The sequence below is a fragment of the Octopus bimaculoides genome, chromosome 9, assembly GCF_046866305.1.
Source record: "Octopus bimaculoides isolate indiv1 chromosome 9, ASM4686630v1, whole genome shotgun sequence".
In the NCBI taxonomy this organism is placed as follows: Eukaryota; Metazoa; Mollusca; class Cephalopoda; order Octopoda; family Octopodidae; genus Octopus; species Octopus bimaculoides.
Window position 1 is genome coordinate 59,402,043 of NC_142936.1, and position 27,747 is coordinate 59,429,789.

Consider the following 27,747-nt stretch of genomic DNA (forward strand, 5'->3'; position numbering starts at 1 on the left):
GTAACAACTAATATTATAAACAACTGAATAAATGCCCATCTTCGTAACGAATATTATTCTGTTCTTCAATCATTTCTCTGCAGCAAAACATTTTGGTGGCAACAGTGTTAAATTTACCACCATCACCCATTCCCCATCTTTCACTCTCTCATACTCTTTTGCAATCTCTACTCTTCTGTCCCCATTCACTTCTACTCCCTTTGTACTTTAAGGGTCCACCTACACACCTCATTACCATGATGTGCACATTCTGCAGTAAGAAACTTGTTCTGCTCTGGGACCCTTTTCTCATAGTTAACCTCTCACCTCTTAGCATAAAGTTGCTTTTGGGTGGGGTTGTAAGCTGCATGACAACTTTATTAGTGCTGAGACCATGAAAAAAAGCACTTAGTATATGGTGTAAAGTTTTTGATGTTAATAAGGGCATCCAGCCAAAGACACCATACCAAAGTAGACACTGGAGCATGATGTATTATAGAACCTGTTGTATCCTGACAAACTGATCAGCCCATGCCAGTATGGAACATAGATGTTAAATGATGATGACATACAAGCTAGTATTTAAAATCATTTAATTTCTTGTTGGAAACAAATGAAAAATAAAGTAAGAAAAACTCAAAAAGTATCTCAGAATGATTTTATATATTTAAGATTAAAGTACAGTGAATTGATCTAATGAAGCTTTTATGTGATAATGAACAAATGTTATGGTTGTACTTTTGAAGACTATAGCATATAGTCTATCTGATAAAGGATTGGATTTCTGATGTTTGAGGACATAGACTTGGTAAAAATCTGCAACTAGAAGTCTCAGCTAGGTCTCATCAACTGACAGAGTTATTACTCTATTCAAAGCATCCTAGAGGATAGATAACCTACTTGAAATACTGTTTGGAAGGGTTGGGAATGTTTTATGTAGGCATTAATCAAATATTTTTGGTGGTAATATAATAACAATATTGATTTCTAACATGAGAAATAATAATAATTCATCCTCTTCTTTTTGAAACAATCAGTTTTTCTTTCTAAATAGATTACACTTCAAAGTTATCCTCTTCCAACAGTTTCCTATGTTGGTACTGTTTCAGTTGTATTCTCCACTGTCGGTAACCAATCACAGCTGTTGTTCCATACAGGAATAAACAAATGTAACCAATTATCTAAAAAAAACAAAAAAACAAGAGAATATTCATTATAAATATATAAATCTTTATTTTTTTGTAAAACAAAATGCTCAGCCTTTTGAACCAGCAAGTATATTGAGCAGGTGAAATTTCATTTGACTATATTCCAGGAAGCTGCAAAAGTAGGTGGCCACATGACATCATTGCTTATGGCTGAAAATAATGATATTTCTACCAATTAGCAAACCATAAAACACACAAAAAAAAAATGTGGCTGCCTTTTTTGCATCACCCAGGAATATAGTCTAATGAAAATGAACCCACTGAAGTGTATGCTTGGGTTCAAAGGGTTAGCACTATAATGCCTATCGTTAATTATTCTTCCTGCTTCAAATACAAATTTTTTATAGGAAGCAGGTCGCAAAACTAAAATTTGGATGAACTTTAACCCTTTAGCATTCAGATTATTCTGTCAAATGTTAATGCTTAATTATTCACATCAGTTTGAATTAATTTTGCATTATCTCATAACTTCAATATTTCAATGAGGGAATTGGTTGTTTCTAGAATGATATTGTAGAGTAGCTGTTAGATGCCAGATCTGGCTGGTTTCAGCATAAAACCAGGTAGAATATTTGGGTCAGATATGGCCAGATTAAATGCTAGTGGGTTAAGGATTTTTTACATTTGAATATTACTGCCTGTGAACAATTACAAAACCTGGTAGTTGTTACAAAATTAAATTTTTACATCAAGCATACTCCGTAACTGAGCTGGGGAAAAAGGGACAAATACACACATACACACTCAACAACTCCACACACCACTACACCATATGCCCACTTCCAGACACAAGATATGCTCCTATTCTTGCACATACACCCCCAGACACTACTCCTTTTCTTAATTCCTCCCTGCACTCCGTCAGTTAAGAAGATGAGGGTTCCAGTTGATTTGATCAACAGAACAGCCAGCTTTTGAAATTAACTTGCAAGTAGCAGAGCAATCTGCAGACATGCGTATCCTCAACATAGTTCTCAGGGAGATTCAGCATGATGGGGAATGTGAAAAGGGTGATTATTAAAAATACAGGTACTACTCATTTTTGCTAGCTGAATGAACTCCCTATTCCTCCCTGCTTAACTGCATTCTCACCTAGCTCCTAACTCCTTGTTCATTTTTATCTCCTTACCACACAGCAAAAAACCTGCAGAAATTCCATAGGTTTCGCTAGTAAACACTGAAAACTATGAGATAATGACAAATGGCAGGCAACTTAGAGAGGGGGGGTAGAGAGAGGAGAAAGGGAGGAAGAGACAGAAGAGGAAACTGGGTCAAATGTTGATTGAGATGATAGCAGTAAAAGATAAGAGGAAAAAAATTAACAAAAAAAAACAAGAAACAGCTGAATCGATACAGACTTATAATCTTACACATCATGCATATGTGTGTGAGCGCACATATACACACACCTATATACATACACTAACAACTATAACAGTTTGTTGTGGTGATGATGTTTGTAGAATGTTAGTTAATGGAGGTGGTGGTAGTTTTTATAAGCAGTAAAGAATTGACAGCAAGCTATTCTATTTTTGTGGACTGAAATTAAATATATATACTATGTGATTTAAGACATATCTTGGGACAAGTAATTATTGTCAACCTATGTCATCAGTGTCACATCACTACCATAACGGCTGCCACCACAAATAACAAACGAACATCATCCCTGCCACCACCACCATTTACTGTTATCTCTTATTTTCCTTCATTTCTCTCTTTCTTTCTTTCTCTCTCTCTCTTTCTTTCTATCTCTCATTCTCTCTCTCTCTCTCTCTCTCTCTCTCTCCACCCTTTCAATTACTTCCCTGAACACGATGCAAAAAGCAAATAGAAATGAACAATTATAAAAATATACAGCTATATAATGAGCTTCCTGCAGCCTCTGTCTACCAAATTCCCTCAAAGGGCATTGGTTGATCTTGGGCTATAGAAGAAGACATTATCTCAAGGTGTCAGGCAGTGGGACTCGACCCAAAACCACATGGTTATGCTGTGAACTTCTTGTGCTTGCACATGGCTGGATGGATGGACTGATAGATGGATAGACAGATAGCTGAATAGATAGATGGATAGATAGATGAATAGATAAATGGGTAGATGAATGGATAGATGGATAGATAGGTGGATGGATAGATGGATGGAATAGATAAGCAGTAAGATAGCAGGTTAATTTGAAAATGAATGGTGGTGGTGTTTCATGTGTGGTGTATAGAACTATGAAATTCTTACATTCTTTCGATTTCCTGTAATTCAAACTGCCTCATGGTTCCAGTAGACAAAATGGGAAAGGCAGAGAATGGTGAGAGAGATGCACTGCGACAGTCACTCTGACTCACAGGGCTTGCTCTTGTGGACAGCTATTTCTGTTCTGATAGCAGTAAGCAGGGATATGGTCCGGGGACTGAAAACAGCACTGGGTGGGTGAATGGACGGATGAAGGACAAACAGACAGTTGGACCAACAAATAAATATTTTATATATGGATTACAGACTTCTAAATGTCTGAATATCATTTTTATTTCTTCAACATCTCTATTGATCAGTTGCGACAGTTAACATTTCTTGCTTCCAATGTCTTCTTTATTTCTGGCACAAAAAAAAATCTTTTTATATGTATACATATGTATTATTCATTTAAAATATAGAGATGCCTATAATAGGACATCTACCAGCTAGAAAGAGCAGCAAAAAACTCTATACCACAAAAATAGGGATAATTTCGAAAGAGAATGAAAAATAAAAACATTTTTACCAGTCTATGCTCTGTACCATGGTTTCAAGCTATTTAGCAAGATAAAAGTATATCTAACTCGGGAGCTTTCGTCAGCAGAGTGCCGGATTAGCGTGTAAACACGAGCCAAGGAAAGAACCTGACTCCACTTTACATACTTAATTTCTCAAGACTTAACCACGCATGTGTGCATTAACTAATCGGCAGTAAATGTAAAATAAATGCCGATTTTCTTTCAGAAATTAGCCAAAAAATATAATATCATTATTAATCAAAGGGCAGCAAAAGAAATTTTAGAAATTTAATTTTCTAAAATTTCTTTTGCTGCCCTTTGATTAATAATGATATTATATTTTTTGGCTAATTTCTGAAAGAAAATCGGCATTTATTTTACATTTACTGCCGATTAGTTAATGCGCACATGCGTGGTTAAGTCTTGAGAAATTAAGTATGTAAAGTGGAGTCAGGTTCTTTCCTTGGCTCGTGTTTACACGCTAATCCGGCACTCTGCTGACGAAAGCTCCCGAGTTAGATATACTTTTATCTTGCTAAATAGCTTGAAACCATGGTACAAAGCATAGACTGGTAAAAATGTTTTTATTTTTCATTCTCTTTCGAAATTATCCCTATTTTTGTGGTATAGAGTTTTTTGCTGCTCTTTCTAGCTGGTAGATGTCCTATTATAGGCATCTCTATATTTTAAATGAATAATATATATATGTAGTCTATTGACTAATTTTTTATTCTCGCTGTACCACTGGTGGTAAATTAAATTTCTAAAATTTCTTTTGCTGCCCTTTGATTAATAATGATGTATACATATGTATGTAGTTATATGTGTATGCCATCATCATCATCATCATTTTAGCATCTATTTTACCATGTGTGCAAGAGCCAGATGGAATTCATTGCTGTGGATTTGCTACAGCTGGATACCTTCTTGTCACCAATCTACACTTGTTTCCAAGCACAGTAATAATTCCTCGTAACCAGATATGTATTTTCACAGAAGACTGGCAACAAACGATATTGCTGGTATGTTGATGACATTCATTTGGAACAGTCATGTAATGTCAAGACATAGGGACACACACACACACACACACACACACATACACACACACACATACATACATACATACATAGGTGCAGGCATGGCTGTTTAGTAAGAAGAGTTTGTTTCCCGACCATATGGTTCAGGGTTCAGTCCCACTGCATGGACCCTGGGCAAGTGTCTTCTACTATAGCCTCAGGCCAACCAAAATCTTATGAGTGTATTTGGTAAATAGAAACTGAAAGAATCTCGTCATATATATATATATATATATATATATATATATATATATATATAATATATATATATATATTATCTTTTACTTGTTTCAGCCATTAGGCTGCAGCTAGGTTGGGGCACCATCTTCAAGAAATTTTTAGTCAACTGAATACACCCCTGTATGCCCACTTGGTACTTATTTTACTGATCTTTTAGGCAAAACTGCTAATTTACGGAGACATAAGCACCTCAGCACCAGTTGTCAAATGGTAGTGGGGGACAAACAAAGACACACGCACTCACACACACACACACACATTCAATGGCTTCTTTTCTGTTTCCATCTAACAAATCCACTTACAAGACTCTGGTTGGCCCAAAGCAATAGCAGAAGACACCTGCCCAAGATGCCACACAATGGGGCTGAACCCAGAACCATGTGATGGGAAAGTAAGCTTCTTACCACACAGTCACGTGTGTGTGTGTGCATGCGCACGCATGCATGATGTATGCATGTGGTTGTGTAAAAGAGAACTACAACAACACAGCAGTTGGACCAGACTGAGTAGCAGATAAGTAAGTTTCATTAAAGATATGAATAAATAATGAGAAAATGACTATTGAGAATAGAGAGAAGAGATAATATGATATTAAAAGAGGTAGGAGTGGACAGTGAAATGTCAATGAGTATATTCAAGAGTTAAGTCGCACTTACCACTGATAAAATCAGTTGCTGTATAGTTTGGTGAGTAACGCCCACTTGCATTTTCTCATAAAAATCAAATGCACTGGCCACAAGGGAAGCTCCAACAAGGTAGAGAAATGCGAAAATAGAGTAAGCGATCATGTCCTGGGAGAAGGAGAAAAACGTATTTATAAAACAGAACTAACAGTATAATAAAGCAAATAAAATAATGTTGCTATGACAGAAAAAGTGAAGTACTGAATAAATTAAAACATGCTGGGAAATTATGTCAGACAAGTGTACAGTTAGTAATGCTGTTGTTTGTCAAGGTTTAATAAGAAATGAGGATGTGGATGAAATAGCCTTCCTTTTTTTTTTTTTTTTTGTGTTTTTGGTCAATAATATTGATTTCCTTGGACTAGGTTATACAAGGCTAAGTGACACCTACTATCCCTTTTGATATCAACCTGCCTAAAGGTAGCAAGCTGATAGAACTGTTAGCATGTTGGGAAAATTGCTTAGAAGCATTTGGGCCATCTTTATGCTCCGAGTTCAAATTCCATTGAGGTTGACTTGGCCTTTCATCACCTCAGTGTCAAAAAATAAGCACCAGTTGAGTGCTAGGGTCAATGTAATCAACTTACCCACTCTCTCAAAATTGCTGGACTTGGGCTAAAATTTGAAACCAATATTAAGCTACCTAAAGGTGGCAAGTTGGCAGAATTGTTAGCATGCCAGGCAAAAAGGTTAGCAGTATATTGTCCAGTTTTACATTCTGAGTTCAAATTCTGCTGAGGGTCAATAAAATAAGTACCAGTTGAGTGCTGGGGTCGATGTAATCGACTTACCCCCTCTCCAAAACTTTCTGGCTTTGTGCAGTCTAAGACTGCACTTAGTTCTTATGACACAAATACACTGTTTAAAAGTCACCTAAATTATAAACTTCCATCAAAATTTCATGTTAATATATGTTCCAAACACTATCTTAATAATGATCAAGTTATTTGACTAAATTCTTCATTATTTTCAAAGTTAATTGAACCAAAAGCAGTGTATTTCAACAGAAATATTGATTTCGAATTTTTGCACAAGGCCAACAATTTTGGAGAAGGAGTAAGTCAATTGCATTGACCCCAGTACTAAACTGGCACTTATTTTATTATCTTTGAAAGGATGAAAAGCAAAGTTGACTTTGGCAGATTTTGAACTCAGAATGTGAAGACAGACAAGGTGTCACTAAGCATTTTACCTGGCTAACAACTCTACCAGTTCACCAGCAACAAAAACATTAGTAGTGCATAATTTCCTCAGCTCTAGATTTGATGAAAAGCCAAGCTGAAAATCCTAGTTAGTCAAGAAGAAAAACATTTTCAGCAGAGTTGTCAAATGGTAGAATAATGAACTAATTACAGTATTTAATTTCGTTTGTATATATTCCAAGTCCAAAGTCTGCTTTGGGAGGCAAAAATTACCTGAAATTTCTGTAAGATTTAGAAAATAAGAACCAGTCATGTAATAAATACCTTTTAATTGGCTCTAGCTCTTCCCAAAGAACTTGAGATCCCTAAACCATTGACCAACATTAAGAACTTATGAACTTTGAATTATCTTTAGAATGAAGACTGAGTTTAAATGTCTGTGATGAAATGAACTCCACTAAAGGTACCCAAAGCCTGGATGCTATTATTAAACAGAATGACAAGTTAAGTTTACCCCCTGAACAACTGCAACAGACACAGTGCTTTTAATGGGTTTTCATTTATCCAGTTTCACTTACAGGCTTCTGAAAAGAAGGTAAGATTACCTGTTTCTGAAAAGATTACCTTCATAATCTTGAGGAAAATATTTGAATCTGTATGTCTTGCACTTCAGATATTTTTTTTTTTAATTTCATTGTAGGTGCAGGCATGATTGTGTGTTAAGAAGCTTGCTTCCCAACCACATGGTTCTGGGTTCAGTTCCACTGCATGGCACCTTGGGCAAGTGTCTTCTACTATAGCCTTGGGCCAACCAAATTGTGAGTAGATTTGGTAGATGGAAACTGAAAGAAACCCATCATATATATATATATATGATGGGTTTCTTTAGCTAGCTGCCAACACTTTTCTCTGCAAAATAGGGGTAGTTTATCCTGTTCAGGCTATATTATTAGCATTATCCTGCGTTTGAGAATTTAAAATCACTTCTTTAACTTTCTAAGACATCTCAACGCTTCTAAAAGCAAACTTCGTTTGTTTGTTTACGTTCATAGTAATTTGAATTTGATATATATATATATGGGTATATATATACCTACATGTATGTATATATGTGTTTTTGTGTCAGTGTTTGTCCCCCATCACCACTTGACAACCAGTGTTGGTGTGTGTTTATGTCCCTGTAACATTGTGATTCAGCAAAAGAGACCAATAGAATAAGAACTAGGTTTTTGGAGTCAATTTTTTCAACTAAAACTCTCCAAGGCAGTGCCCCAACATGGCCATAGTCAAGTAAAAGGTAAAAGATAAAAAATCATCATCATCATGGCATAGCTGAGAAGCTTGCTTCCCAATCATGTGGTCTCAGGGTCAGTCCCATTCACAACACTTTGGGTAAGTGTCTTCTATTGTAGCCCTGAGCAAACCAAAGCTTGTCAGAGTATTTGATAGACAGAGACTGATTAAAGTGTTTTCTGAAGAGTGTTCTGGGACAAGACATAATAAGGAAACTGAGATAGGCTGGGGTTTAGTCAAAGGTGAGTTCTGTGTGAACAGAACTATGATCAAAGTTGTCTAAAAATAAACTTCCTTTTTTTTTTTGAGCTGGCTAGGTATAATTTGAGATTTGGTTGCTATTTCTAGCAGGTCAAGGGACCATTTAAAGGTTCCATCATTGGTTCATTCAAATGGTTTTATATAAGGTGTGAATGTGTGTCTGTGGCTTGTTACCTGTAATAACTAGTATCTTATGGCCTACTGGTAAATAAGTGTGTGCTTCAGGTTTTGCTTTTTGCATGCCAAATGCATGTTCACAGATGGATAGAAGAAGAAGGAAGATGAGAAAAAGGAAAGAAGGAAACAGAAAATGGTAGTTTGTGAATACTTACAAGGAAGTACCAATTGATGGGAAATGCACTGGAAAGTCCAATAGCATGGAATGTCCAGACAACAAAACTGCTGAGCAAAGTAAGAACCAAAATGAAAACCATGATACGGAAATGCCAGCACAGTGGCAAAGACAGGTAACCTCCCTCATGTCTTCCAGACGTTGTTAAACACACAAGTGACACCACAGAAAATATCTGAAAAAAAAAACCATTTATATTTAGATATTATTACAAATTTCATAATAGTTTATGAACAAGTTGCTAATTTTTTTTAATTTTTAGAAATTTTTGATGGCCAAGTCAGAGAAAGAATGGTAACACATGTGATTTCTTTATCAGGTTCTCCACAATTGGTAGAGAAAATAGAAGAACTCATGAACTTTGAATTATCTTTAGAATGAAGACCGAGTTTAAATGTCTGTGATTATAATACAATCGCACCTTATAAATTGATGTGTTATGCTTGAGTGTTTTCTGTTCACATTAACCATGAACAAAGATATAAAACGGGGTCTTACGTTCAATTTTATCTAACATCCCAGGAATTCTCAGTTGGTATTAAGTTAAAAAAAATAAAAAAGGACAGCTCGGTTTGAGCAAATTTACTACATGAAGGAAGATGATTGAATTCTTAGAAGCAACCCATATGACTAGCTGAAGGAATACATTAAAAGATGTGCTTTATCTTTCAATCAACATTCTAACTGTGGCTTTAACATCATTTTATGAAATAGAAAATATTGTTTGAAATTTGATTGTTCTAAAGAAGAGATATGTACAGATTAACTATTGTGAAAACTGAGTAAAAAGGATTAAGTAATGTCCTGTAAATTTGTATCAACTTGATAGCAGGGAGCTCTCTTATACTGTAAGATACTGTAACACTATGCTCTTATTATCTGACAGTAAAGCAAAGCCACTTTTCATACTGATATCCATGTACTGAATGGGACGTCACAGTCTGAATTTAGGGTTATTGCCTTCTTAGATGGTTCAGAAGATCACATTTCACATATAGGTTGTATTTTTTTGCAAGGTTTCTATAGCCAAATGCCTTTCCTTACACCAACTACTTTGAAGATATATTTTATAGACAGACAAGCACTAAAATGTTTCTCATTTCCTTGTAAAGCCTACAGAATCCTCTCTACGATGTCTCTGTTCACCAATAACTTCAATGAATGCACAGGTTGCATTGCTTCGTGGTACAAGCACAAACAAAAGGAAGTAGTCATTGATATTTTTAGGCAAGTATAAAAAAAGTCGTTCAAATAGACAATTTTTTATTTATTTATTTTTCTATCTGTTAAGATTGTTTGTTGCAATTGTAGTAGACATGTTTGAGTTGTCATTTTTCCATTCACCTCCAGTCGAGATCGATATTGTACCAAACAAACAAACTTCCGTAACTTTCAAATCGTCCGCTAACATCATAGCGTACTTATGTAACAAGTACACGTTTGTAAAAGCCACATTTTTGTATAGATTCGTTTCATATTGTACAGGTTGATAGTATCTATGCTTGAATAACTCTATGAAACCCGACTCAATTCTTCTGTCTATCATTTGTCGATGTAACCATTCACCCTTGCATTTTCATTTTCACTTTGAGCATTTTCAACTCATATGACGAACCGACTTTGACATGTTTGCTTTTGTTATTCTCGTTAAATCAACACATAAAATTGACACAGCTAGGGTGGCAGTTTACCTTTTAATTCAATTTAAAGTTATTGAAAATGTGATAATGCAAGGATTCCCAAGATAGCAGAATCAGATATTTCGCAGACAGTAAAAACTTCTGTCACTAGGTAGCAATTGTTTCAATGTTTACATTTTTTGCCTCAGTTGTATTAAGCTTCTTTCCATCAATAAACCTCGCCCTTTGAGATGATTTTGAAATATGATGTAATACTAAGTGTTTTCATAATATCTTCCCGAATGAAAAATAACTCACTATCGCTATCAATTGTTGGGTAAGTCCATTAACAGAACTAAAAAGAAAAATATCTGACGAATTATTTGGCAGGGTGATATTGCTGATACTATTTAATAGAATTTATTTCTTTGTCAATTTTTTTCATATGTAACATTAGTTTTCAATATAGCTTTGCTGAAAACTCTCTTAACGTTAAGATGTCGTTTATCAACAAAATGGCACGGTAGTGATTCGAACCCCAACCGCAAGATATCCAGGGTGTGAACCGCAACAGTTTCACGTGATTGATCTATAAATGGAACAATCAGCGTGAAAAAGTGGCGCGATATAACTCTTCGGATGATCAAAAATTCATACCCGTTTTTACCCTTTGGTGAACGGTAATGGCACAAGAAAAAGTCGTACAAGTGAAAATAAAGGTAAAAATGACACAATAAACTTATTGAAATATACACTATTGGCAACAGAAGTAGAATAAAGTTATATATATATATATATCCACGCATATACGAGCGTATACAGAATTGCATTCACCAAATGTATACTCACCTAAACATGTATGTACATGTTTATATGACGCTATGTATATATATATATATATATATATATATATATATATATATATATATATAACAAATAATAAATGAATATATGCATATATACGTACAGGTATGTGCATACCTACGTCCACCTGTATATATAGGTGCATATCTGGGTACAGGAGATTGCAAACAAAACGTAGACAAAAAAATAATAATAACCAGAATACAGAACACACACAGGCCACATAGAGAACATTTTCCTTCATCAGCTACCCCCATTCTAACACAGGCGTTTCGAAGAGTAGGGCAGGACTCATCGTTAAAATGGCACTTCCCATCTATCACAAATTAAACTGTACCATGGAGGAATGTAGTGGCGGACAGAAAACAAGACAGGAAACAAACGGAAAAGAAAACAAGACAGGAAAACAAACGGAAAAGGCTATACAGCCAGACGTGAAAATTATGTATATGTGGAACGCTGTGAAGCAACGAACTGGAAACGGGACGAAGTAAGTTCGTATGTTTGCTTGGCGAAAGCCAAGGAAGAAAAGAATTAGTACGTGGACACATGTGACTACGAGGGGTAAGGAGGAGAGAGTGGTAGAGGGAGAAGCAAGGGGAGGAAGTAGAAAATAGGTGAGCAAAGAGAGGAAGAGAGAAATATAGTAGTAACAGAACGAAGAACGAGAGGGGGGAAAAAGTTATAGAGATAGAGATAGATAGTGTCGCGTCAGAAAATAAAAAGTTCAAAACTACTTACAGGGAATGACGCACACACACGAGTGAGTGGAAAAACGAAAGAAGAGCACTCAACTAATTTATTGGGAGTTACATGTATGGATCGAATTTGTTGGTACTCTTGGGTTTCAAGCGTGAGGCTAGTCATCAGCCATTTTGAATTTGAATGACAGAAGTTGATTGTTGTTACCGTAAGGTGGGCTGCGATTGGTCGAGGAAGGTCACGCGGTGTCGTGGTTTGATGTTGGTATATGGGTAACGTTTAATTGGAAAATACCGCATGGCGAACAGGAAATTGACCACGTGGGGGGACAGGAAATAGAGCACGTGGCGATCGATTAGAAATCAGTCAGATTGTTGTTGTTGTTGGGGGAGTAGGAAGGGGTGGCATGTGCAAGTATACAGTTCTATATGTGGGTGTGTAAACGTGCTCATATAGTTTTGCGTGCATGTGTATACTGATGCGAGTGTGCACATCTGTACATGGTCGCGTACGCGCACGTCTGCACACAAACACACATGCTTGGACGAACATGTACGCGTGCACAAGCACACACATACACAAGCGTTAGCACACATGAGTATTCATTCATATGTACATGTGTATAGTCGTATGTATATGAGTGTGCGTGCACACACACGTGCACATGTGCACCCACGCGTGCGCGAGTATACACGCGCAAAACAAGCGTTGGGAATTGGTAAGCGTGGGGATTGGTATGCATTGGGGATTGATAAACGTTGGGGATTAGTAAATGGCGGTCCTGCTCATGAGGTTGGTTGGTAGTGGTGACCTTGGTGCAGATGGTGCAGTGTAGCAGCCGGTGCTAAGGTGGTATATCCGGGTTGTCGGCAGTCAGAGGCCTGAAATCGTATTTCTTGTTGATGAATACTGCGGGTTGTTGGAGGATATTCAGTTTTTCGCGGTGGTAGAGCTGTATGTATGTATGTATGTATGTATGTATGTGTAGGGAATTGGTTATACACCATTAGGTGTATACCCACTTCCGTACATTAAATTCTAAATAACAACGAAACGCAGAACTCTGAACTATCAACACAACAATATTTATTTGTGAAGGAAAATAGGCATGGTTGCTGAGACGCCGGAATGTTGTGAGCTGTCCCCAGAGTTGGAATGTTGGAGAGACAGCTTGACATGACCATGCTCATGGCCGCCCGGCCGGGAAAAGAGAAAGAATCAGGGCGCCAAACTTGGATATTGATGACTACGCATGCGCACGAGACAAGGCGTTACTACAGGGCTCCCCTGCCAGTGCGGAACGCACGAAAATAGAAAATTGGAGGAACGCCTGAGGCAGGATAGCCACTGAAACCACCCACAAGATGTGGCACAAACACACACAAAGAAAAATCAAAGAAATGAATGTACACTTGTGAGATACATGCATGCAATGTTTCTGAAAGGAAAAAAAATATATGAGTGCACAAGTGTGTGTGTGAGAGAGAAAAAACACAGAACATAGTAAAAGTGTCTGTAGAGAAAAAATCCATTTTGTATAAGAGTTACACAAGATGATAGCATGTCCATACGCAGGAAGTTGTGGTCAAGGAGCAGAGCTGTGGTTGAGCGTCGATGCTGAGACTTGTGTTACCTGGTACGGAATATTCTATAAAAGTTACACAAGGAGATTTGGAATGTTAATACGCAGGAAGTTGTGGTCAGTGAGCAGAGCTGTAGTTGAGCGTCGGATGCTAGGACTTGTGTTACCTGGTACTGAACATTCTGGATGGTCTGTTGAACGTGAGTGGAAACAACCACTCTAAAAGAGTCGAAATAAAACCGCGCTTGTTGATGTTGGTTGCTTGTGTACTTGGAGAAATCATGTTGATGTTGGCGATGCTGGTAGTACGTTGAGTCGTATTGTTGTTGGCGACGTCGGGGTCGATGCTTGTAGTTGGTAGTGGTTGTTGATGGCGACGGCGGTGTGTAGTCGTAGCTGGAGATGCTGTCATGAATTCGGAGCTGCGAGCGAAAATGACCAAAAAATCTCGATGCAAATAAAGATAAGCCAGTAACTCTTCCATTCTCCGGCCGAGAGAAACGGAGAGGTGTGAAATATGCTGAACTGGGAACAAGTAAGCATCAATAAATGTCATGTGCTCACTGAAATGTAACTGTGCATTTTTACTGCTATTTTCAGCAAGTAGAGGATGCTGTGAGCGAATGAATTGACGTCCCGTGAATTTTGTAGGAAATTGCTCAAAAAGTTGTTAGGATGAAATAACCGTGATGTTTTTTGTTTGAAAAATCACAAAGGTCTTAGCAGTAAAGAAGTTTTGGGTTATAGGCTCTAGAAATCATTGACAAAAGGAAAAACTTTAACGTAGAAAAAAATTTTTTCTTAGCTTTTCACTTGTGTTTGATGAGAATGTAGAGGCAATCCTGATGTTGAACGTCGCGAAACATACGAATTCAATGGCTGTTTAAATGAGGTCCGTAGATCTTTTTAGCTCGGGGTACCAATTGTAGTATTATTGGTCGCAGTTCAGATTCCGTGGCTGCGGTTGTTCTTTAGTCGGGGTCACCACTTTGTAGGGAATTGGTTATACACCATTAGGTGTATACCCACTTCCGTACATTAAATTATAAATAACAACGAAACGCAGAACTCTGAACTATCAACACAACAATATTTATTTGTGAAGGAAATAGGCATGGTTGCTGAGACGCCGGAATGTTGTTGTGAGCTGTCCCCAGAGTTGGAATGTTGGAGAGACAGCTTGACATGACCATGCTTATGGCCGCCCGGCCGGGAAAAGAGAAAGAATCAGGGCGCCAAACTTGGATATTGATGACTACGCATGCGCACGAGACAAGGCGTTACTACATATGCATGCATGTATGCATGTATGTATATATGCATGTATGTATGTATGTATGTATGTATGTATGTATGCATGCATGCATGGATAAAGTAAATAATGAAACTAGTAAAAATACGGACTACGAGCCAATAGAGTATATTTCAGTAAGCTTATTGGGTCATTTTTACCATACGATTTTTACCTAAATTCTTACCCTTTAAAAACCACTTGGCGCCTAACTCAGCCAGACGGCCTAGACAGACCGCTAAGACCAGACGATCTCGGGGATTCGCGTAGACCACCTCGGGCACTCACAGATGGTAGACCGATAAGATCAGACCACCTCGAGCAAGAAGCGACTTTGGACCCTCATATGAAGTACCACAGCTAACAAAACAAATGCGCGGTTCTCTCCTCCAGTCAGCGGTTACATTATCAGCATCTTTCTTTCGTAAACAGCTAATGCAAAAAATCATGTCCAGCAATAAATATGTTAAAAGTTTGTAAGTTGCTTCATTTATTATACACGCAGCCAGCTAGATCTCGCGACAATGTTCTTCAACCATACATACAGTGAACGAGCAGCCTCGTGACATTGGGAATTATGCAATCTCACAACACCTCCAGTTACGTATGGTTCTTGGTTTACACAAGAAGTTAGCAAACTTATATCATTGACTCTTTTCATGGATTCGTTGATAACTTATTGACCCCCATCTTGTAAATTTCTATGATAAATTTAAAGAATGAAAAAATTTTTCTATGATAAATTTAAGAATGAGAAAATTTTCTAGATTTAAAAATGTTAATCCCTTCGTTCTTTTGTGTCACTACTGCATTTTAATAAGAAATATTTGAAGAAATTTAATTAAAATACTTAACAAAATCGATAAAGAACAATAAAAATGCAGTTGTATCATATTGATATAGTTAGAATATTTAATGTGAAATACGCATTTGGTGAATACTATCCACGTGATCTATGTTACGTGATCCGCGTGATCTATGTTACGAGAGAGAAGCGACGGCGTACGCGGATGATGTCACCATCATCGTGTCTGATGAAGGGCAGCTACCTCGTGTAGAAGATTCCATCAAAAGATACGAAGCATTGGCAGGAGCAAAAATTAACAAGGAAAAATCAGTCGGCTTGCAACTCGACACCTGGAGGAGCAAGTCGATGCCTCCCAACAGCATCGTAGGACGTTGGGCGGAGGGCCCGGTTAAACTGCTCGGAGTTTGGTTTGGGCCAAATCTCCAGATGGAGAAAAACTGGAGCGAGGTTACAAGCAAAGTGACTACCCTAACCCAGACCTGGTCTGGGAAGACGTTATCCTTGCTAGGGAGAGCCGAGGTTGTACAGGTGTTTATAGCATCTGTGATAACCTACCGCCTAACCATCGTGCCTTGCTCCAGGTTGTGGCTGAACAAGTTGGAACAGATCCTCTTCCGCTTTTTGTAGAAGGAGAAACCACCACTTGTGAGGCCCTCCATCTGCTGCTAGAAACCGTTAAAGGGTGGGTTAGGGATGCTGTGGCTGATGATGCGCAAATTTGCACTGAGGCTGAAACATCTCTGGCTCTACCTGGATGGTGAACAGGTGTGATCACCGCATGTCAAGTTCCTTTTTCCACAATTAATGTCTCTACGAGTCTTAGGCCCATGGATCAGGCGTAGACCTAGAATGGGCGAATGGCAGAAGGAGTGCAGACAAGCACTCACTCTGCTCTCCCGGGCGAGCGATACCGGCAGCGGGGCTACTACTGCGGATTTTTATAGCGGGTTGTTAGAGCATAAGTCTGACGACGGCCTGGGGGAGGCTCTAGGCTTCGATAGAGACCAACTAATCAACCTGTTCGGAAGGACATTCGGGCCGAGGTAACTGGATAACTTCCAGAAATCCCAGGCTTGGTTGTGCTACCGATCGGCTTTACCGGTTCGAGAGAGGTTGTCAAGGAACGGGTTTGGTGTCCACCCCATCACATGCCCGAGGTGCGGGTGCGACAGTGAAACTGTCGCGCATGCCTTCGTGCAGTGTGAGGAATTGAGGGGGCTGATAGCCTATGTCGAACAACTGATGTCGGAAACTGAAAGAGCACAGTTATCGGCTGAGTCCATCATTAAGATCGTACCACCTTCTTCCTTTAACAAGGAAAGGGAGGCGTCCTTTTTCTGTGTAGTAGCCATACTAAAAGACACAGTATGGACGACTCGTGGAAGGGGAACTGAGATAGACAACTTTATCTCTGGACGCGGGCTGGTTAGTTATTTCATCTACCACCTGCTAAGTAAGATCCGTCAAGAGAAAAGGAGCCTGTCTCAAAGAGTATTTGGGAAAAGATGGATGACAGTAGTAAGGATGCTGAGAGCAAATGGGACCGAGCTAATGTAGCCGGTCAAAGCGAAAAGAAGGAAAAAAGATGATTATGAACAAAAAAATTAAGGAAAACATAGGATTAAAAAAAAAGGAAGAAAAGGAAACAGGCGGATTGAATAAAAACCCAAAGGACTATCGTTTATAGTAATTACTCATTTTTAAAAATTTTCATTCGATTTATCCGTATTCATTATATAATTTTTATTCACATTTTTTTCATGATTGTAACACCCATTATATGTTGTAATCTCCTTGTGCGTCCCCTTGATGTATACCTTTCATAGGTGAATAAAGAAAATGTTACAATCATCTGAAATTGATCGGTTGGTTTGGACGCCTTTTTGGTAAATATTGTGATTTTTGTTGAAATTATTGTTAGAAGTATTACCGTTTTGCTGAACTTTTATTGTTTATTTCGAAACACCTTATTTTACTTCCTTTTGGCAGATTTGTTAACGGTTTCCCTATTGGGAAAAATTTTTCCCTTTTTGAATATTTTGTTATCATGTTGAACATAAGTTCATCAGATGTGTCTTCGTCGGACGAAGATTTGAACCAGCAAGTTCAGGAGTTGAACAGAAAATTGTTGAAAGACACAAAAGAAATGAAAATTACAGGTGGAAAACAAAAAGTAAACAACTTTGAGGCTGTTGCCGGTGTCAACAGGGAAGACTTGGAACTTGAAAACCAACAACTAGGCAAGTTTGAAGAAATGCTTCTAAGAGAAGGGTATGAGATCAAACTTACCCCTCCCAGTGAGGTGACGCATAATACCACTCGAAAAACCATTATTTTTAAGACAGTATCAATTAAGATAAAAAACTGAAAAGAATTGCCAAGAATCCACAGCAGTAATTGTTTTCACCTCAATAGACGTCAGTGATTGATTGAAATTACCGAAATACGACAACTTTTAACATGAAATAACTTCGAATATAAAATTTTTTCTCTGTTCTATAAGACAAAATATACAAGTATACGAAGTTTTAAAGTGTTTCGGTAGAAAACACGCTAAATAAAACATAAATGAAAAATGGTGCCTGCCAAATCAGAAAGATCCAAGTTATATCACTGCGTATGAAACAAACAATGACAATTTTTAAAATGAATTTGCCACTTTACAAAACGTACAAACGTTTGCTAGTCCTGATATCAGTGACTTTCCCATCCACATAAATGTTATCCACATCGATAGGGCCAACCACAAACGTTTAAAAAAATTATTTCCAGAGGAGGTTGGCCTTCTAAGGAAAAACTTTTCGACAGCACGGTATAATAGACTCATCAACGTGTCCCTACAGACCACGGATGATGAGGTGGGTTAACCCTCCTCCAATAAAGGTAAGACCGCTTTTTTTTTTTTTTTTTGGCTTCCCTAAATGTAGGGTGTATAAATGTGCGCGGCCTCGGATCGATCAGAAAGCAGAGTTACCTCTGTGACAATCTCAGGTCGCATAAACTGGATATTGTCGTTATTACTCAAGCCAGACTGAGTAAGCTTTCTCACCGCTGCTAAACGACTACGAGAAAACCATTTCTCCATGTCAACCGACAGGGTGGGGTGGCGTCGTGGTTCTTCTCAGGAAGGCTTTAAAGTTACAAGTAAGAACAATATTTGTTGACCTGGAGGGAAGGCTGGTTGTCGTTGATGGGACGCACAGCAGTGGTAAGTCCTTCAGGTTGGTGGCTGTCTACGCTCCTTGTAAAGTGGGACAGTCCGACTTTTTTCGAAGTCTTGAAATTTTTCTAGGCACGTCACACACTTTAGTGTTGTTAGAAGACTTTAACACAATCTGCGATGCACGCGTAGATTATGTTGGCTCAACTTCTGTTAGGAGGGGTAACTCATGCCTCAACGATCTGCTCATTCGCTTTCAGCTGGCAGACCGTTACAGACTAGAATTTCCGGACGCTCTAGTGTGGACCTGGTCTAATAGCGACGGATCTTCCAGATATTTATGTTACCGGAATAAACAAACTTGTAACTCGTTGGCAAGAATGTGTTGATTGTAATGGTACTTACTTTGATGAATAAAATGTCCGCATTGTTGAAATATATTGCGATGAATTTCATGTTTCAAAGCGTTGCTTACTTTTTACACAGCCTGATAGTTATTGTACCGATACTTGGCTGGAAATTAATGAGTTATAACCTTAAATTACCAAGCTCTTCTAAATTTAGTTCGCTAATAATTCAAAATCGTTTCAAGTGTTTATCAACTTCTTAGATAGCCGCATAGATCCTTAGAGTCAATATTGACGACTTAACCAACTCCTGGTCTACAAGTTTTAGCCTAAATTGAAACTGATTTCATTACACGATTGACCATAAGCATTAGCTATAATATTGATAGTGGACTCACATTTAGAATGTAGAAACAACATCATACAACATGAAGGTCTTCTCAGCTTTATGAGACAAGAAAATGCTATGGCAAACTGTATTTTGATTGATTTCAGTGTTTATAGCCTTTGGTGAAAGGCGCCTCTAATAAACTCTTCTGTAGATGAAATACGAATTTTACAACATTTTGATATTTGTCTGCAACGCCAAAATCATGCAACGAATATAGTTTTATTCGTTCATGAGTATATTTTTACTGATACAAATTTAGATACAATAAAAATTGTTTGTTCTTGTCTAGTGTGTAATGCAATTTCCACTATATTCTTTCATAATTCATGCCGCTCTATTTCATCAAAGTAACCAGCTTCGGTATCTCCACAGACTTAAAAATAAATCCCATTTATCGTTCTTATCAAGCTTCGTTAAGTCTTATGATAACTTTCAAACTGGATAATAAATTCATCAAAGACCTCGGCAGAATTATACTTTTTACAGAAAAGTTTACTTTATTGACGGCAGTTGTTTAGCACCAACTCGGCACTGATGGAGTACACCTACTGATCAAGCCGTAACCATCAGTCTTTTCTCTTTTTTAGAACTGCATAACTCAGTAGGGTTTTGTATGAAGTATATTTAGCTCTTATTTCTCGCAGATCAAGCGACCATATAGTCTTCCTTCGTTGCATCATAAACTATTGACTAAAGTGACTAAGGTTGAAAAGTATCAAGATCTTTATCACTGTAATCATCAGGTTCAGTCAAAGGTTCTCTTAACCTTAAATATGAAGTTAATATGACTGTTTCATAGAATGCACCAGCTTATCTACGGTACAGAAAGGCTTTATCCTTTTGCCTTTAATCCATCTAGATAAGAAATTATTCTCCCTTGGACATACTGCTAGTCTATTGCTGGCAACATTCATATTTCCAAACAGCAAATGTATTGAGCTTATGTACAATAAGGTTTCAGCTGCAGATTTGAACTCACAACACTTGGGCAGATTGTGTAATCAATACTTATCCTCACAACTTTTCGTTTCGACTAATTAACGAGGTGAATTGAGTACAAATAAATAGCTTTGGGAGAGAAAAAAAAATCTATTGCTATCATTAGCGACAAGCTCTGAATAATAGAAAAAAGAAGAAAGAAGAAATCTTTATTTAATGAATGTAATCAATCGGAAAATGTACATAAATTGAATATCACAGGTTTCTTTCAACCCAATCGTCAATATAATCAGGTTGAAATCAGATTGTGTTGAATGAGCACCACTAAGGAAGACTGATCAAGAGTTTTCTTTGATGCAGCAAATATAAAGTTATCAGCCTCAGAAATCATTAATAAAACAACACTTTATTTACATTATTTACATTCGACGGATATTTGTCCTCATCTTGTTTGTTGTTAACACAACGTTTCGGCTGATATACCCTCCAGCCTTCTTCAGGTGTCTTGGGGAAATTTCGAACCTGGGTTCTCATTCCTAAGCTATTTTTCGATGTTATTATTATCATTATTATTATTATTATTATTATTATTATTATTATTATTATTGTAATGACCTTGACAATAATAATAATAATAATAATAATAACATCGAAAAATACCTTAGGAATGAGAACCCAGGTTAAAAATTTCCCCCAAGACACCTGAAGACGGCTGGAATCAGCCGAAACGTTGTGTTAACAACAAACAAGATGAGGACAAATATCCGTCGAATGTAAATAAAGTAAATAATGTACATAATTCCTCATCTTTTAAATATAGAACTATAAAACACCACTTCAATTAGTTTTCTTGTTTATTTCCTTTCACAGACATGAGTGTTGTTGTTGTTGTTTTTCCTCAGGTCAACCTTGATGGAACAGACCTATGATCAAGGACAGTTCAGCTGTGACCATCTCGTCTTTTAAGAGTAACTATCTAGGGGAGGAGGCTCCGAATGCCCCATGAAACCCAAGATCTGCAGCTGAAAATTTCCTCAACATAGCTTAGATCTGGGTAAGGCTTTTTAGAGAATACTAACAGATGCCCATGTTTGATAGTATCCTCTTTCTATAACTTATTTGTCTCTCAACGGAAAGGCAAATGCTGATACAACTCGGCACCAGTATTATCCCAGATGCTGTCAGCGGTACTCGTGGAGCTGAAACAGAAACAACAAAGTATCTCATCTGTCGCTCTAACACAAAACTTCTTAACCTAAGGAGTAGTGGGCATTGTGAAATCACAAGGTGGACACAAGAGGAATCACTGGTTGTTTAGAAGGGCTGTGGTTTTTCTAAGAACAATACAGATAAATTAAACACATTTAAAAAAAAAATATCCGTTAGTATTAGATTGAGAAGGACATTGTGTTAGCAGCAAGCTGAAAACATGACTGCCAAGAACCAATGTAATTTCATTATAATAAGCTTTTGTTTTTATTTATTCATAGAAAAATTTTGGATGGGGGACACTATTACATGTAAATATCTGAAATGAAGCTCACGCTAGGTCAGATATAAAAACAGATAAACCACTGCACAAAATTAGTTTCAGTTTAATAATGTTATATTTCTTTAACTTAGAAAACGTGCGAAGGGGTAGTTTGTAAAATTCCATTCTATGATGAAAGGAGTCAATGAGCAACAAAAAGTGGAGAACCACTGCTCAGACACTTCCGCATATTCACGGCTCTGAGCTGAGGCTTTACTTCGAAAGAACGACAGACAGTTGACCTCGGTAGGGCTTGAATCGGGTACTAGAACAAGCGCCTTATGAAATTCCATCTGATGTGCAAACGAGTCAGCCAATAGGTCAAACAAAATATTTTTGTTACATACGACTATCATAAAAAAATACCGAACTGCACAGGGTTTTCTTCCTGCTTCGAAACAGCTTCAGCCTCACTCGCATGATATGCCGTTTTGCATTCCAATACTTTATTTCAATCCGCCATCTCTCTACTCAGTTCGATTCTTTGTTAACGATTGTTTTCCTCCATTACCAGCATCGATCTGTCTGATCTAACTCGGGCACAGACCCATTTACATCTAAAATATGGAGGTCTGGGATTCCGTTCGGTGCTTCGTTTTTCTGTTTTCTCGCCGGGTTCCTACAGCTCAACTCAACCACCTCTTAGCTTCAGCAACAAAAGAGGACCTATTTTCAGACTGGTCATCCGCACATAGATTTGTATTCGAGCTGAAAGAGAGCCAGAGATCACAAAATAGCATTGCTTGTGAAGGAGGACGCTGATTTGCTCGCTGAAGATGTTGACCAATGTGACAGAGGTCGATGACTCCCAGACAGATCTCCAGGATCAGGAGCTTGGATTGATGCTTTTTCTTTATCATCGAGCACCTCAAGTCTAAAGAATTGTGTACTTCTGCTGCTATCCGTTTATGTGATTATGTGCAGTGGAAGTGTGGTCCTTTATGATTTGCATCGACAAAAAAAAAAGGTCAGTTCATAAACTTTACAAACTTCAATAAATTTGTATACCGTGGGAAGAGGGGTGTCTAGATATTCAAGGGAGGACCCATCTTTAAAATATTAGAAATCAGATCCCCATGCTACATACAAACTTACTCAAATTTAACAAACTTTCTCATAGAAGACCATTTCAATCTGGCCTTAATATCCGAATTCCTGCAAATAAGACGGAGAGAGTAAAGAAATGGATTAAATTGTGTGTGTGTGTGTGCATGCGTGCGTGCGTGCGTGTGTGTGTGGGGGGGGGGGATATGTAACAAAAGCAGGTTTTCTAAATTCAAATTTGAAACATTTTGAGAAGAGTGAAGGTCCCCGACTGTCGACAAATAAATGTGTGGATGACACCTGTACGGTTCTTACTGCTATGGGATAGAAGTGGGAATGTAAAGTATATTTTGCTAGGGCCACTATTGGCGGTACAATATTTATCGTACTATATAAGGTTTACAGAAGCAAAAAGGCCATTAAGTATCACACCAATGTACATATGATCTAAGATCCCATCTCTCACCTGGCCTCAAATGTTTAGGGTCAAAGAGAGTACCGACAGACCATATCTGAGATTAAAATGAGCCAACGAGGGAGCCGATACTTGATAGCGCGATCTAACAGAAACAGCAGACAAATCTCTGAAATCACATCATCCTCTAAAAGGATGGGAACGTTGTATCTAAAATACCTAGGCATGCTCGATGAGGGCTCGCTTGGGGTTTAACTACAACTATAATAACCAGACTTAAGAAAGAACAAAAACAGAATGGACAGTGACATAAAATGCTATAGTTTCAGCAATCGATCAAAACAGGTAGATGTTGTTTAACTCCATGGCTACCCTGATCCGTAATGGATCCGTAATGGATCAAAGATGATTTTAGTTGCATTTTTACAGTAAATGTATCTAGGATAACAAAATACACTGCACCGTTCATTCTTCTTTGACAAGGATGAGAGATTGCTGTGATACTAGAAGTTTGACACACACGCATACATACATAGGGACGGGCACACATACACGTGTGTGTGTATACTATATATATATATATATATATATATATATATATGTATGTATGTATACATACATACATACATAGGTGATGTGTGTGTGTGTGTGTGTAAATTGTGGGGGCGAGTGAAAGTTAATCCCTTGCTATTATAAAATTTGGCCTGTGAATTTACAGGATCAGCAAACAAGTTATATATATACATATATATATATATATATATATATATATATATATATATATATATATATATATATATACATATATATATATATATATATATATATATATACATATATATATATATATATATATATATATATATACATACATACATGTATATATATATATATATATATATATATATATATATATATATATATATATACATACATACATGTATATATATATATATATATATATATATATATATATATATATATATATATATATACATACATACATGTATATATATATATATATATATATATATATATATATATATATATACACACACATACACATATATATATACATACAGACACACACACACAAATACACACATAAACGCGCATATATTCTATAAGAAATAGTGGAGTCTTAAAAGGGTAAGAACCAAAAGCGGGTCTTAAGAATCTAAATTTGAAATTCTTTGAAGGAAAAAGGTCTCTGTCAATTAACGGTGATATGTACGGATGACAATTGCTCTTGCTGCATGGCATGAAAAGTAGAAATATGATGGAGTGTGTGTAGGTATAGTGATGCAAACAGGAAAAATTAAACAAAAAGAATATGATATATATGTGTATTTTTATTCATATTTAGCAGAGGGAAAGATTGACAATGACTTCGGAGTTTCAGCTGACTGTCATCATATTGACTGATGATATTGACAGCTCGTTAGTTAACCGAATCTTCGAAGTTACTATCATCTTTTTCCTTGTAAGAATTAATGAATATAGTATTCTTCTATAAAATATTAAGTGATCCTTCAGTTTTATATAAAGCTGCTTTTATATATAAATTTAGATATAACAAAACATTAATGTGTTTGGTGTGTGTGTGTGTACATATATATATATATATATATATATATATATATATATATATATATACGTGTGTGTGTATGTACATATATATATATATATATATATATATATATATATATATATATGTGTGTGTGTGTGTGTGTGTGTGTGTGTGTGTGTGTGTGTGTGTGTGTGTGTGTGTACATTTATATACACGTGTGTGTGTGTACATGTAAAAAGGTTTAGAAGAGGTACAGGTTGGCAAAAAATTATTTCAACTTACCACTTGCAATAACCGAAGAATTCCTTGGAACGATCGACAGTATTGAAAATTCCAGGTTAGGATGATGTGGTCATTCGGAACGGCAGAGAGATGTGGACAGTCAGAAGTGCAAGACGATGTATAGACGTGCGGTTTGCAAGATGAGGAGGTTTTCATGATAGCAGCATGATGAGGGAGTCCAGCTGAGGAGCTGCAACACAAACAAGATGCGTTGCTATCGACATGGAAGCTTTTGGGGCAGCGAGTTCCTAGTCTTCCTCCACAAAGCTCTTGGTTGAGAGTGGTTGGAAGGCTGTTGTTATTGCCGTTGTTGTTGTTGTTGTTGTTGTTATTATTATTATTATTATTGAGCGTTGGCTGGACAGTGGGAAAGACGGAAGACTTGGACAACGAAGCTGGATTACATGGCGTTACCTGTTGGTGGTCTGACAGAAGGTGATTGTGGTGGTGGTGATGGTGGTGGTGGTGGTGGTGATCGTGGTCGTCACAGTCATCGTGACTATGATGGTGTTGTTGCTGGTGATTGTTGTGGTGATGATGATAAAATCCAGATGAATTAGTTAGAAGAGGGATGTTATAGTGCCGCTGATGTGACGGCGGAGATGGTGTCTGTTGTAGTTTATGGTGAGGAATGCGAAAGTGGTTATGCGAGGCATTGCATTGCTTCGGTTGGTGAAATAATATTTTTGAGTGTTGTTGATGTGTCAGTGACGCCTGGTCAGCGCAACAGTATCCATGGTCCTCATCTTCTTCTTCTTCATCTTCGTCGTCTTCATCAAGCAGACGTTGATGATTCGGTTGTTGTTGTTGTTGCTGCTGTTGTTGGTGGTGCAGTTGTTTCAATCTCTGTTGGTAGAGTGATCTAGTCGCCTGCCACGGCTCTCGGGCACAGTTATTCGACTGGAACAAACTTGTCCTTTCTGATGTTTCTTCGAATTTATCGTCATTCATCATGTGTGACGAAAATCTCCAGCTCCGATTATATTTACGATTATTATTATTATTATTATTATTATTATTATTATTATTATTATACACGCAACATTTTCAGCGTAAATGGGAAATGTGTTTCGTTGACTGGAGTAAAAAAACAAAAACAATCACAATTAGCAGCGAAAACAACAACAACAGTAGTAATATTAATAAAAGCAAGTGATGTAAATGGAGAAGAGGGAAGGATAGGGGACAAAGCTGCAGTTAATTAAAATGCAACTGTCTTGTAAGATCCCCAAATAAAGAATAAATAATTAGATTTCTGTGTAATTACGTAGAGTTGAAGCGACTGATGTTCAATTTCACAACGTACAACTATATATATATGTCTGCATGTTTGAATATACTACATAAAAATTAAAAAACTGCTATATTTTATGCGCTAAATCCCTTGCCGCGTATGTATACTTAGATGAAAGGAAAGCAGTGGTAAATATAAAAAGAATGGAAAAACACAAGCAAGGTGTGTCGCTAGAACGAGCAGCAAACAACGATCCGACGAGGTGTAACAATTAACATGCGCTGAGCATGCTGGGTAAGAAGAACCTGGTAGAAAAAGAAAGAACAAAAAAATTACAGTTTACCTTGAAATAGTTGTACCAACTGCACCAACTGCACCAACTGCACAACAATCAAGGAGCGCAAATGTATTTAAAGATCTTTTACATTTCCGTTAGTGTTGTTGTTAGCGTTTTGGCTCAAGTTCTCTTTCTTTTGAAAATTCATTGAGAAAATATAGATCCCTCAGGTCTATATTTCACTGATCTATCTCCAAATGTATATATACACCATGCATCATGTATATGTACACTGCTATTAAAATATATTTCACTGTAAGACAGAAATATTAATTCAATATTTTACTGTAGTCTAGATTTCTCCATTCTATATATTCAATGAAATATATAGATCTTTCAGTTCAATATTGTTTTGAAATATAGATTTCCCAGTTCTATAATAATATTTCACTAAAATATATCTCCTTCAGTTCATATTTTACTGGCCATTACCAATTAAAATCATTCCACTCTACTTCAATTTAATTACATCTATTTGTAGATGGTTAGGGGTCAAAGGTTTACAATACAGCATCATGCTATACACCTTCATCCTCTTTTGTATTGCATGAGGGGTTTTTGCTTGAGGGTTGTTTTTACAATATAGCCATCTTTTTTTCAACTGATGTTAGTAATATAGATTTCTAATATAGACTAAAGACACAAAT

The 27,747-nt window shown here is 37.1% G+C and overlaps 1 protein-coding gene across 1 annotated transcript; it reads right to left on the bottom strand.

Annotated features, from left to right (window-relative positions):
- Positions 1–623: 623 nt before the first annotated feature.
- On the bottom strand, positions 624–27,301 carry LOC128248726 (uncharacterized). The gene is made up of 5 exons (XM_089357575.1): positions 27,107–27,301; positions 25,530–26,606; positions 8,965–9,159; positions 5,910–6,044; positions 624–1,160 (listed from the first exon to the last, which is right to left on the bottom strand). The coding sequence occupies exons 2-5, from the start codon at positions 26,481–26,483 to the stop codon at positions 1,035–1,037; spliced, it is 1,410 nt and encodes a 469-aa protein (XP_089213701.1). The 5' UTR covers positions 26,484–26,606; positions 27,107–27,301; the 3' UTR covers positions 624–1,034.
- Positions 27,302–27,747: the final 446 nt, after the last annotated feature.